Here is a 13,890-nt window from a genome sequence, read left to right as displayed (position 1 = left end):
CCTGGGACACCCGGGGAGAGGTTAGATGAGGAGACTGGTAGAGTCCTCTGCACAGAAGCAGCAGCAGTCCCGGGACACCCAGGGAGAGGTTAGATGAGGAGACTGTAGAGTCATCATATGACCTCATATAAACCTTTATTCTGTACTAGACCTAAGGCCTGTTACAATAACGGGCGCTAGGCCTCTCCCCTCACAACCCCTCTCCCACAGCTGTCACCGGCGCATTGCCCGCAGGTCAGCTGCACACGCACAGCCGAGACGCGTACTCGCGTGCAATCACCGTGACGTGTAATCGTCCTCACACACGCATCCCCTGTCCCCGCCCTGCTGTCCCAACGTCCGCCCGCGTGCCATGCATGCGCGGTAAGCCAAACACAGGGACACGGGGATTATTATAGAGGATTCACCCCTAACATGTGAGCTCTTGTTTTTTTTTTTAAATAATTTTTAGTTGTTGACGTGCTCCTAATTTTATTTATTTATTTTTTAGCATGAAACTTTAAGGGAATGTGGTTTTTATATATTGTAATTTTCATGAGCTCAGCTAAAATCCTATTTTTTTTAAAGCGAACCTGAAACTACAAAAAAGTATGATATAATGAATTGTATGTGTAGTACGGATAATAAATGGAACATTAGTAGCAAAGAAAAGAGTCTCATATTTTTATTTTCAGTTTTTGTTTTTTTTATAACATCGCATCATACTGTCACAGTTATAGATTTAAAACCACACACTGTCTTTTAAACTATAAAACAAAGCAGAAATAATGACCCTTTGAACTTTATTGCAGTAAAACCTTATCTCAAGCTGTCTCTTAGGGCTGGTGCACACTACAAGAGCTTCTAAGTGCTTAGTGGTTTTCAAAGCTCTTGCTAATGTTATCCTATGTGAGTGTTCACACTGGAGCAATACGATTTAGTAGCTACTTTTGTAATTATTTATGTACTGTCTCTTTAAAATTGCTGCTCTCTCTTTCTACTAAGCTTGTGCCCGCCCAGTTTTGGGCGTGTTTTTCTGTAAGTCATATATATGTGAGCACTTGTTTTCTTTGGTAACACTTGATAAAGGCCTCTGGCCGAAACGTTGTGTTTCTAGCTGCTATGGCACAATAAACGTTTTGCTATAATTGCACAAATCCAGGTGGAGACCCAGTCTTCCTTTCCGCCCTATTTTGTAAAAATCCCCCATAGCATTACATTAGCAATAGCTTTTAAAATCTCTAGTGTTTAAAAAGCTCTTGTAGTGTGCACCTGCCCTTACTGTTTCTTAACTGTATAAGTGCTCCAGAAAACAGGACTTGAATAGCTCAGAGAAGCGCTTTTGCATAGATAACTGAAAAAGTTTTTTTTTTTAAACTCTTCCTGTACTGGAAAACCTCATGAGACTTTTCTTTGCTACTAATGTTTTATTTCTTAGCTGTACTATACATGCAATTCATTATAGCATACGTTTTCCACTTCAGATTTGCTTTAAGTAGGAACAAGTATACATATAAATGTTAAATCCAATCCCAGATTGCCGCTAATCCATAATATAGTTATAATGCAATAAAATGAAAGCCCCTGTCCATAGATATAGTACACGGAAGTGGTAGGATTTGCAAAATAGAATGTGTACCAGGTTTAAGTATGTCTCAAAAATAAAGCTCTTGCAGCTAAAAATTCTTTCTTGAAATTTTGATCACATAACCCGAAGTAGAGCAGTACTCTGTACAGTGCTGCAGAAAATGTTAGCGCTATATTAATAGAAATAATAATAATTTCTCCCAGAGTAAAATGCAATATAAACAACTTTTCTTTCCTATGTTGCTATCACAGAAGGCACTGAAAATCTGATAGATCTGGTTTTGGAGTAGTTTACCTGCTCATGGAGGATTCTAAAGTATTTGTTTACAAAAGCACTTACTGAGCTGCAGTTGCTTGGTATCAGGGCCGGGCCGAGGCACAGGCTGGAGAGGCTCCAGCCTCAGGGCGCAGTGTAGCAGGGGGCGCACAATTCATTCAGTTGTCATTCCTAATTGTGTATGAAGCAGAAATAAATAAGAAAAGGGGATACATAGCAGTGACTGCAAGCCAGATAAGTAGATATTAAGGTGTTGGGGAGGTTGGGGGCCCTGTGGCCCTCTTAGTCTAATAGCAATCAGTGTGTGACGGTTGGGGTGGGAGGGATGAAGGGGCACACTTTGGTATCTCAGCCTTGGGTGCTGGAGTACCTTGTCCCTGCTCTGCTTGGTATATATCCTTTTCAGGGAGTGCTTTTGTAAAGCATAAGGGAGTTACGGAGAATCCCCACAGGAGGAGATGGACTAGTCTACATTTGTCAGATCTTTAAGCTTTTTACTACTTACTGTAAGTGACAGCAACATGGGGAAAAGGTCATTTACAGTGCCTTTTACTCTAGTAGAAAGGTACATTTGTATGTATTTGAAATGTAAACATTTTTCACAATACTTTTGGATTATATTGTTTACATTATTCAGTTTTGGACAATAGCGTTTACATTCTTTATTTCAACTTTTTTTTTGTTTCTTACCCTCATTAATCACTTTACCTCTTCCAGCCACATTTACTCAGAGGAGCTAAAGTGTTCGGTTTAAGTCAAGTTTAAAATAAACTAAAGCAGCTTGGGCCAAGGAGACATCTGGAGCAATTAAATAAAAAGATTTTAGCACTTCTTAATTAAAATGCATTGTGCTAAGATCTGAAGCTGGGGCAGGGAAACGGAGCAGCCTCCTCCAGCATAATACAATTTCTGTAAGGACCTGAAGCCTTGTAACAGCTTGCAGCATTAAGCACAGCAAAATATTCGATTTACAGTTCATGGTCCTCAGCTGTTCCTTCTCCTGATTGAAATAGAGAGAGGTTACCCCAGCCAACCCTCTGCCCAACATGCTACAAATAGACCACTCCACCCAAGAGGCTACAGATAGCCGCCTCTGGCCAACAGGCTACAGCTAGCCGCCTCTGGCCAACAGGCTACAGCTAGCCGCCTCTGGCCAACAGGCTACAGCTAGCCGCCTCTGGCCAACAGGCTACAGCTAGCCGCCTCTGGCCAACCAGCCGCCTCTGGCCAACAGGCTACAGCTCGCCGCCTCTGGCCAACAGGCTACAGCTCGCGGCCTCTGGCCAACAGGCTACAGCTCGCCGCCTCTGGCCAACAGGCTACAGCTCGCCGCCTCTGGCCAACAGGCTACAGCTAGCCGCCTCTGGCCAACAGGCTACAGCTAGCCGCCTCTGGCCAACAGGCTACAGCTAGCCGCCTCTGGCCAACAGGCTACAGCTCGCCGCCTCTGGCCAACAGGCTACAGCTAGCCGCCTCTGGCCAACAGGCTACAGCTCGCCGCCTCTGGCCAACAGGCTACAGCTCGCCGCCTCTGGCCAACAGGCTACAGCTAGCCGCCTCTGGCCAACAGGCTACAGCTAGCCGCCTCTGGCCAACAGGCTGCAGATGGCCGCCTCTGGCCAACAGGCTGCAGATGGCCGCCTCTGGCCAACAGGCTGCAGATGGCCGCCTCTGGCCAACAGGCTGCAGATGGCCGCCTCTGGCCAACAGGCTGCAGATGGCCGCCTCTGGCCAACAGGCTGCAGATGGCCGCCTCTGGCCAGCAGGCTGCAGATGGCCGCCTCTGGCCAGCAGGCTGCAGATGGCCGCCTCTGGCCAGCAGGCTGCAGATGGCCGCCTCTGGCCAGCAGGCTGCAGATGGCCGCCTCTGGCCAGCAGGCTGCAGATGGCCGCCTCTGGCCAGCAGGCTGCAGATGGCCGCCTCTGGCCAGCAGGCTGCAGCTGGCCGCCCAGCAATATGAATAGAACTCAGGACCAGATCCCACCAGTCCGCAACTTACAGTGCTGCCCATAATTATTCATACCCCTGGCAAATTGTGACTTAAAGTTACTTTTATTCAACCAGCAAGTAATTTTTTTACGGAAAATGACATAGGTGTCTCCCAAAAGATAAGATGACGATGTACAAGAGGCATTATTGTGTGTGTGTGGGGTGGGGGCGGACATTTCACAGCTTTTATTTACATTTGAACAAAAAATGTCCAGACCAAAATTATTCATATCCTTCACAAACTGTCAGTCTGTGGGAAAATCCAAAGTTATACCATTCCAAATAGTCCAAGCTGTTCTAAAGCATCCTAATTACCTTGATTAATTGGGAACAGCTGTTTTAATCAACTCAACAGGAGAAAAACAGCTCTCTGCAGTTGGTTTGTGGGCAGTCATGGCTAAGACAAAGGAGCTTAGTGAGGACCTGCGGCTATGCATTGTAGCTGCTCACAAGTCAGGAAAGGGCTACAAGACCATTTCTAAATGTTTTAATGTTCTGCACTGGGTGAAATCTCAGAGGTTACGGTCGGAAGCCAAAAGTGACATCTGTTCTGGCCATGAGGATTGTGAGAGAGATGAAAAAGAATCTAAGGATCACCACCAAGGCCATCCTGGTGAACCTGGGCTCTGCTGGTGGCAATGTCTCAAGACAGACAATCCAATGGACACTGCACACTGCTGGGTTCCACGGATGCAGACCAAGGAGGATGCCACTTTTCCAGATAAGGCACATAAAAGCTCGCTTGGCATTTGCAAATACTCAACTTGACAAAGAAGAAGACTGATCTTCTGTGGTATGGTTGGATGAAACAAAATTTTAATTTTTTGGTCAAAATGTTTCCTTCATTTGGCGTAAAAAATGAGAAGCCTTCAACCCAAAGAACACCATCCCTACTGTCAAACATGGGGGTGTTTTTCAGCCAATGGACCAGGGAACCTAATCACAGTAAACTGCACCATGAAAAAAGAGAAATACATGAGGATTCTCATGACAACATCAGGCAGTCTGCAGAGAAACTTGGCCTTGGGCACCAGTGGACATTTCAGCATGACAATGACCCACCACACAGTAAAAGTGATGAAGAAATGGTTAGCAGACAACAACATTAACGTGTTGGAGTGGCCCAGCCAGAGTCCTGACTTGAATCCAATTGTAGAATTTGTGGAGGGAGTTAAAGATCAGGGTGATGGCAAGAAGACCCTCCAACCTGAAAGATTTGTAGCTCATTGCTAAAGATGAATGGGCAAAAATACACGAGGAGACATGCAAAAAGCTGGTCTGCAAGTATAGGAAGCGATTGATTGCTGTAATAGCCAATAAAGGCTTTTTTATTGATTCTTGAGAAGGGTATGAATCATTTTGGACTGGACACTTTTTGCTCAAATGTCAATAAAAGCTGAGAAATGTTTTTCCCACAATAATGCCGCTTGTACATCGTCTTATTATCCATTGGGAGACACCTATGTCATTTCCAGTCAAAAAATTACTTGCTGGCTGAATAAAAGTAACTTTAAGCCAAAATTTGCCAGGGGTATGAATAATTATGGGCAGCACTGTATCGTTTGTATCCATAAACATTCCAATCAGGATGGATTTCAATTGTCGTTTTTATTATATTTTGTTTGGTACAATTGACATCATGTTTTCAAACAAAGCAAAAGTGAAATAGCTGTCCTATAGTAATGCAAACATATTTTATGTAATGATTCTAAAGCAAGATATAAGAACAGTTAACCCTTTTGGGACCCAACAGCTCTGGCCCCTTAAAGCACACTTGAACTCAGAGCTTCCTCTCTGCGCTGAAAGATAAGCAACAACATAATAACCTTTAAAGTAAAAAAAAATCTTTGTTACGGCTGATAAAAATCCTGCAATAATTCTGCAATGTCTACTTCCTGCTTTCATGGAAGCAGGCATATTGTTAACATCCTGTGTTTACAAATCAGCTGCTCTGCCGAGGAAGCCAGCTGATACAGCTGAGAGGTCAAATTTCAGTTGATTAGTCACAGATGACAGGGTATTAGACAAGCGAAACTCTCGCTCTCTCTATCTATCTATCTATCTATCTATATATATATATATATATATATATATATGTATATAGTATATTTATGTTATCCTTCTCTCCTGTGCAGGAGTTCAGGTCCACTTTAGGGACCAAAGCCATCCTTTTCCTATTGTGCCCTGCGGTAACTGTGATTGGCTCACAGTAACCATGGGGTCAGGAGGCAACGAGGCCTGCCCCTTGTTGGGGAGGTGCCCAATAAACGTATGTTTGGAGTGGGTAGGCATACAGAGAAAAAAAATATTTAAAGAGGTATCCTACCTCATATGGTGACTCACACAAGAGATTTGGAAAAAGGAATCCTTAACCACTTGAGGACCATAGGCTTACACCCCTCACGTGACCAGGCTATTTTTTTGCTAAATAGACCACTGCAGCTTTAAGGCCTCACTGCAGGGCTGTACAACTCCGCACACAAGTATTTCCCCCCCCCCCTCCTTTTCTGCCCACCAACATAGATTTCTGTTGGTGGGCTATGATCGCTCCGGGGATGTTTATTTGTTTTGTTTTTTTGTTTTCAATTAATTAATGTATTATTTTTATTTTAAGAACCAACCTTCCCTCCCGCTGCCAGCCTATGACAGCAGATCGCTTCTGTCTCCCCCAGGAGGAACAGTCGTGTCACAAGGCTGTCCCCAGTACAGCGCTGCTTTAGATCGCATCGCTGTACAGTGTTATTAGACAGTGGTTTCGCCGTCTAACGGTCTCCTAGCGGCGATTGCTACTGGAAAACTGGAGGATTGGATCTGCTGCAAAACCCCGCCCTAGGACTTGTCGCCAATTGGCGTTAGGCGGTTCTGGGGCTACCACCACGTTCACGCCCATTGGCGGTACGTGGTCTTTAGGTTGTTAATGTTCAAAGAAAACAAAAAAAGGGTTATGCTGTTGACAATGAGTTTCACGGGTCCTTGCCCGCTTCCTCAGGTCATTACAAACAGATAAACCGTATCTATGGGCTGTGTGGAGGGTGGGCGCCTGTATTCATTATGTAACAAGACCAGGTGGGCTGGGAACATGACCATGTCAGTGGAAAGACCAGAGTGACACCTAAGGGAACTCTCGGGATGATCTGATCTGCAGGTATATGGGCAACGTAGTCACAGCCATTTGCAGTGAAACTATTTACATACCTTCAGATAGCCTTAAGTGCATTACGGCTTCTTCACATTGTGATTACAAGCAGCCCTATTATCAACCATTACTCTGTATTAGCCAAGGCCTTGTTCCAGTACAGAGAGCATATATTTCAGCAGCGGCTTAATACACTGGCGAGGAATGTGTGTCATAGCCGCGCATTATCCCAGGAACCTCTTTCATGTCCTCGATGAGGAACGAGATGACTGCTCACCTATAAGCTGTGTCAGGAGGGGAGATTAAGAGTGAATCATGGTCTATATATAACATCTGTACTGCTAAACTCACCCAAGTGCCTGTGATTGCCGATCATTATATCTGTTACCAATGACTATGGTGTTACAAGATGATGTGAAATCATTGGCGCCTCTCCCTCCGGCAGCAGCACCGGACAGATAAGTCACCGTAATTGCCTGCTAGTGTATTAGCGCTGATTGCTGCATGATTAGCATTCTGGGAATTGGGCCTCCGCAGATTCATCACTTTGTTTGTATATGAGGGTGGATGTAGCCACTTAATAGAGAACGGATCGCTGTTCATTACAGGACAGCTCCTCCTCCTACAATACGTGGCGCCAGCTCTGGCAGGTTCCTCACGCTGTACAAATGGGATTGTCCCCCGAAAAATCACTAGGCTCAATGTCCAAGTCTTTTCTCAGGTTCTTTAAGTGAATTATATGACCTCTGTTCCGTTCCGTTGACTTTACACAAGATGTAAGATGCACTTTCCAGGTGATCAATGGTGGAATAATCCTTATTTTAAAGGACACCTGAGGTGAAAATAAACTAATGAAATAAACAATTGTATCTATCCTCCTCCTTCTAAAACTTCCTTTTTAAAGTGAACCTCCAGACTAAAAATCTACTCAGCAGCTTTGAGAAGGCTTGGTGTTTCTTTACCAGTTTCACAGCATCAGAACTTTGTTTTTCTCACCAAAACCTCATTTTTAGCTGCAAAGAAGAAAACTGCCCGGGCATTTTCCCCCTGATGCTGTGCAAAGCATGATGGGATTTCTGATGATGATGTTCTCGGTCTGCTGTTTTGGTGCAATTTTTTTTTTTTTTTTTTACATTTTTTATTTGAGATGTGAAGCCTAGATTGGGCAGCTGGGAGGGATGATCAGGACACAGGACAGTTGGAACTGTCTCATGCTCCCTGTCACCTCCTTTCAACCAAAAAGATGGCTACCCCCATGAAAAATATGGCTGCCCCATGAAATCACAAACATTTGCTCTTTTAAAACAGGGTGGATAAGAGATATTATCTATTTTAATTAACCTAACTAATGTAACTTAATGACAGTATGTTTGTTTAGGCTGAAGTTCCCCTTTAAGATATTCCACAGTTTTATTTTATATTTAAATCTACTTTTTAAGTTTTTACTGTTTTGTTTTTTCTCAATGACACATTAATTGAAGTACGCCAGAACTAAAATCTATGAATTATTGACCCTTTTTATCTCTTTCCTGCTCTCAGAAGACATTTTCTGCTGGGAAAGTGTTTTATAGTTGTAATTTCTTATCAGTGAGGGTAATACTGTAGTCTGATCCAGTCCTGACTGGAACTGCCACGTACATTCCTGATATTTAACTCTTTCAGGCAGAGAAAGAATAAAAGGGACACAGCACAGTTATTTGTGTGCTAGGTACTGTACATCATGTCACCTCGGGTATCCTTCAACCTATTGGGGACTGGCTGCCTAACCCCCCAGGACCAGGTGAATTTGCATGCGGGGGGAATGTGTTTGGGGGGTCAGACAGTTGGATCCCCACTTTTGGTAGATGGGCTTTGTTTCCCCGCTGTAGCCAGATGTCCCCCCTTTAGCCAGCAGCATTTACTCACTTCCCAGGCTCCAGCGATGAGTCACAGTTGATCCCTCTGCTCTGGCCAGCATCCCCGCTCGTATTGCCGCTCAGTTCCGAGTCGTGGCTTGATGACGTCATCCTGCCGGGACCCGGCACTGACGTCAGAGCAAGCAGCTATGCCGGACAGAGTGGAGGGGAGCGCGGATTGCCGCGGGGACGGCAAGAAGGTAAGCCATACACAATGGCTTCTGATCACTGAGGGGAGATGTCAGCTGTCATATGACAGCTTAATGTCCCCTCTCGGGTGCGCACGATCACACCGGGAGTGGAAATGGCGGGCGGCGTAACTCCTACGCCACATCAGAGTTAGGTGCCCACAAGGGCGCGGCGTAGGATTTACGCCAGTGGTCCCCAAAAGGGTAAAGGAAAACTGAAGTGAGAGGGATATGGAGGTTACCATATTTGTTTCCTTTTATCTGTTTAGCAGCCAATTTATTTAGAGACTTGCAAGTACTCCAGGCCAATTTATTTTAGCACATTTTTTATTTCTAATTTTTTTCATTTTCCCGCTTCTCAAAAGACTCACTTTCCCTTCTCTTTTCGGGATATTATGAAGCGTACGAGAGGAATCGGCACCGGGAGATTTGGGCGCAGGATACAGCCGGTATATGGCTGATCCTGCTGCTGCACAAGTCCCGGCCACGTTAATTACTATTCCCCCTCCAGGCCGCCATGGATGGTGGGGAATGATATAATCTGGCTTCCAGCTATTGCTGGAGGCCGAATTATAGTGTTTATAAGTAACTTCAGCTCCGCCTTCTGACTGCACCGAAGTTACTGCTGTGCTCAAGTCTCCTGCGCTGGAATGAAAGTGTTTGATTATGAAAAAGCCTTTAAAAAATAGGCCTTTTGGCATTAGCCTGTCCACATGAAGAGCAACATTCTTGCACTTTTTTTTTTATTGGAGATACTACAAATGTGGGCCAGTTTTGAAGAATCACTTATATTCTTCATTAACCACTTCTGTTTCTTGGACGTGACCCTCGCATGCTAATTTGTCTTTCCTAAAGACTCCAGGATGTGAGAGTCACAATCTGCACTTAATCCCGCCCTCGCACGCCCCTGTAGTTCCCGCTCTTGCGCATGCATGCAGCTGCAGCAGTTTAACAGTGAATGATTGCTCTATCAGTCATTGAAAGTTTAAAAAAATGTTTTAAAAAAAATCTAAAGCGACAAGTTTCCAATTAAATAATACACTGTTGTTTAGCTTGCCATTATTTATTCAAGGGAAGGTGTGAAAATAGCATCTGTGACTTCTGTAAACTCTTTAGAGCATAGTGTCCAATATACCCCCTCCCCCCCCATGAAAGTTTTTGTTTACTCTCTGCTGTGTGCAATAAAAAATAATTACATCAGTCCTAGTCTGCTTAATAGTGCTTGCTTCACTTTAAAGCTAATGGGAACCCAGGATTAAGTAAAAAAAAAAGTCAAATACTCCCCCTAGGAGAGGGAAAGCTCGGGTCCTTATCAGCCTCTCCTCTGCCGGTGCCCTCGGTGCTGCGCTGGCTCCCCCGTTCCAATCCCCTCCGGTAACGGTTGAAATGGTCGAATACCGCTACGTAGAGCCAGCGCAACAGCGGGCACCGGGAGAGGAGAGGGAAAGCTCTATGGGACCCAGAGCCTCCCTCTCCTTAGGCGAGTATCTGACTTTTTTTATTTATAAATGGGTTCCCATTCACTTTAAAAAGAATCTGTACTCTAAAATTCTTACAATAAAAAGCATACCATTCTATTCAGTATGTTCTCCTGGGCCCTCTGTGCTGTTTCTGCCACTCCCTGCTGCAATCCTGGTTTGTAATTAACAGTTTTAGGCAGTGTTTACAAACAAAAGACTGGCTTCTAACCACAGTATCATAGGCTGAGAACTAGCTTACTGTGTGACTCATGCAGAGCTTGGAGGGGGTGTGTAAAGCTTCTGTCAATGACAAGCAGTGCTGCACATTCCAGCCTCAGCCCGACAGACACGACAGAGGAAAGGAGATAAGATTTATTACAGAGACAGTGCAAGTAGAAAAGGCTGCAGTAAGACAGACCACGTTAGAACAGTAATAGGAACTTATAGGACAGAAGAAATAAGGCTCAAAATTTTGTTAGAGTCTCTTTAAGGGGTAAAAACCCAGAACTGTGAAGTGGTGAATTTCCCGGTCGGGAGGATTCTGCATGAAATCAGGCGCACCTTACAGTATACGTCCTCTAAAGAAAAGTTTTACTTTTGCAGTTTTAAATTCTGCTTGTTTTTGTAGTTGCTGTTTTGCATTGCAGCCTGTGAACCATATTATGTCATAATAAGCCCTTGCCATACATTTCCAGTGTTTCTCTACATCATTAATCATAAACATAATTCCTATTTAACGTGTCAGTAATTCTGAATACCAGGAAATTAACATCCGCGAGAGTCTGAACTGCACCTGTGTGCGATTTTCTTGTTTGAGCAAATTATTTTAACTCTTGTTTAGTAATTGTTACCTTGATCAGCCGGTTTTAACGTTAATGAATGCGGCATATGCTCTTGGTTGAGGATGAAAAGGTTCAGGCTCCTGTCAACGACTCAATGTGCATAATAATTGTGTGTTTGTTGTGTACTGCTATTGTGGGGAGGAATCCAGGTGAGATATTTCTGCCTCTTCCTCAGCAATAGCACAGGAGCTGTGAGCTGTGGTTATATGAATAACATCAGACCAGTGGTAGGAATTAAAGTGATCCCTGGGTGAGAGGTATATGCAGGGCCGGTTCTCTCATGAAGCAAGGTGAAACACTTGCATCAGGCGCAGAGATTACAGGGGCAGCATGTTTGTACTGTGTGTTTACACTAACAGCATGCAGAGTAGGAGGAGAAGAGAGAGGAGAGTGAGCGAGGTGAAGAGGTCATCCTTGGGGAAAAGCAGCTTGTTGTGCTGTGTGAAGAGTCTGACAGTGAGGGAGGAGAGCAGCAGTGTTTCATTTGACTTGCACGGCAGAAGGGAGGAGGTGGCACTGCTGTCCTGACTGAGGAGAAATGAAGTGGCTGAGGGTGAGCAGTTTGTCACAGACTTAAAGCCAGCCAGTGTGCTTTTGCATTGAGCTGCAGCATGTCATGTGAGAACATTAAATGAAACAGAGTAAATTGCCAGGTGCTGTGCTATCATTCCAAAATGTGTTGCATCCTCACCAGTTTGAATCAGGCAGCAAAAAGTCTAGAACCGGCTCTGGGTATATGGAGGCTGCCATATCTATACGATACCAGTTGCCTGGCAGCCCTGCTGATCTATTTAGGCTACAGTGGTGTCTGATTAACACCAGAAACAAGCATGCAGCAAGCATTGTCAGATCTGACAATAATGTCAGAAACAACTGATCGGCTGCATGCTTGTTCAGGGTCTAAGGCTAAAAGTATATGAAGCAGAGGATCAGCAGGATAGCCTGGCAACTGGTATTGCGTATAAGAAGGGGGTTGCCAGGGAGCCACAGAGTTATCGTGCAATCGCTTTTTATCACTCATTTGAACCGTGTACCGGTGCAGCCAGTATCATATATACAGTAGAAGGAGCAACATAAATGAGCCCTATACACCATATCATCCTAGTTCAAGATAAATCTTTATTGCACAATCTCCACCAAATCACAGGTGTACACCTTTAAGGAACCAAAACACAGATAGTATTTAAAAACTGTTTCTGCGCAGAACCCAGTAAAAATTACTGGTATTGCGTAACAGGAAATGAATATGGCAGCCCCCATACACCTGTCACTTCAGTTGTCCTTTAAGCCCCGTACACACGTACCAGGACTATCACCCGCAAGGATCGGGACTCAACCCTCAGGTGACAGTTTGGGGTGAAAGCTGTATAGCTCCGTTGCCACGGAGAGGAGCAGAGGGACAAAGGCACTGAGTGGGAGGGATAAGGAGGAGAATAGACTCGGCCAGCGATCCGGCAACCATTGCATCGAGCACGATGTACACATGCTAGATTCTCAGCAGAGGTGGCCTCAACTGGCTACCTCATCCAAAAACCATTAACGTTTGTGTTACATGTCCTGTGTTGTGATTTGGTTTTTAATTAGTAGGGATGGTCAATGACATGCTTCCGTATATACGCGGATATAAATCGACCCCAATATTTGACCCTTTTAAGCTAACATATTTTAATGACTCAAGTATAAGTCTATCCAACAAAGTTAACGGCTGTACTTGGGAACCAGGAGGGGTTGATGGCTGCACTGCGTGTGTTCTTTGATGTTTCAGGACTTTGGTTTTGCTTTCAGGATAGTTGCTGTTATTAATGTCTGTCTTCTGCTCTTTCTCAGTGACCATAAGAAAACACCGCCAAGGAAGAGGACATTAAGCAGCAAATCAAAAGGCAGAGAGGAAAAAAGAGCCGCCACCAAGAAGAGGAAAGTGTCGTCCGGACGCCAGCAGTCATTCGAGCCGCTGAACACGGGGCTGTCGCTCGCCGAGGATGAGGAGCTGGTGCTACATCTTCTCAACAGCACCAGCTAATTATTTACCCAACTCTGTTTTCCTTGGCCAATCTCCGTCTTAGGTCAACAGCTCTTTACAAAATCAATTTGGCTTCAAGGCAGTTTCAGTGCTCAGGGACACTGATAAATGAGAAGTGGAGAATGACCTCCAAATAGCCGGACTTCTGTATAAATACAGCCATTCTAACTCCGCATTAAAGAGCCAAGTTTATCTGAATTACAAAGTGGTCAATCTGTTTAAAAGAGCCATTTTCTTGTACAGGTATAACAAATATTTACTGTTATGTGTTGTGCTTAGGCTGAATTTTAAGTAACACTCTTTACCTTCCATTAGCTTTGTCACTGTGATCATGTAACCATTCCTGTGGTTACCCTACACAGCCCTGCAAGAGTGGCTGTTTAGGTTGGTGACCTCGCTTTTCTCTGTGGCGGTAAAGCAGGCGAGTGTGGTCAGTGACATCTCCAGGGTCATCAAAAATATTAACACAGATAAGGTCATCACTCTGCTTCCTTTACTTATCATCTGCGTGCTAAA

The 13,890-nt window shown here is 44.5% G+C and overlaps 1 protein-coding gene across 1 annotated transcript in view; it reads left to right on the top strand.

Moving 5' to 3' along the window:
* DDX10 (DEAD-box helicase 10) overlaps positions 1-13,579 on the top strand; it is a 339,094-nt gene extending 325,515 nt beyond the window's left edge. The window contains exon 18 of the mRNA XM_068266912.1: positions 13,182-13,579. Within this exon, the coding sequence (XP_068123013.1) occupies positions 13,182-13,374 (193 nt within the window). The 3' untranslated portion in view covers positions 13,375-13,579. The remainder of the gene's footprint in view (positions 1-13,181) is intronic.
* Positions 13,580-13,890: the final 311 nt, after the last annotated feature.

This window comes from Hyperolius riggenbachi, chromosome 2 (genome assembly GCF_040937935.1).
Source record: "Hyperolius riggenbachi isolate aHypRig1 chromosome 2, aHypRig1.pri, whole genome shotgun sequence".
NCBI classification, from domain to species: Eukaryota; Metazoa; Chordata; class Amphibia; order Anura; family Hyperoliidae; genus Hyperolius; species Hyperolius riggenbachi.
The sequence above is the reverse complement of the archived record's forward strand: the minus strand, read 5'-3'. Positions and strand labels throughout refer to the sequence as shown.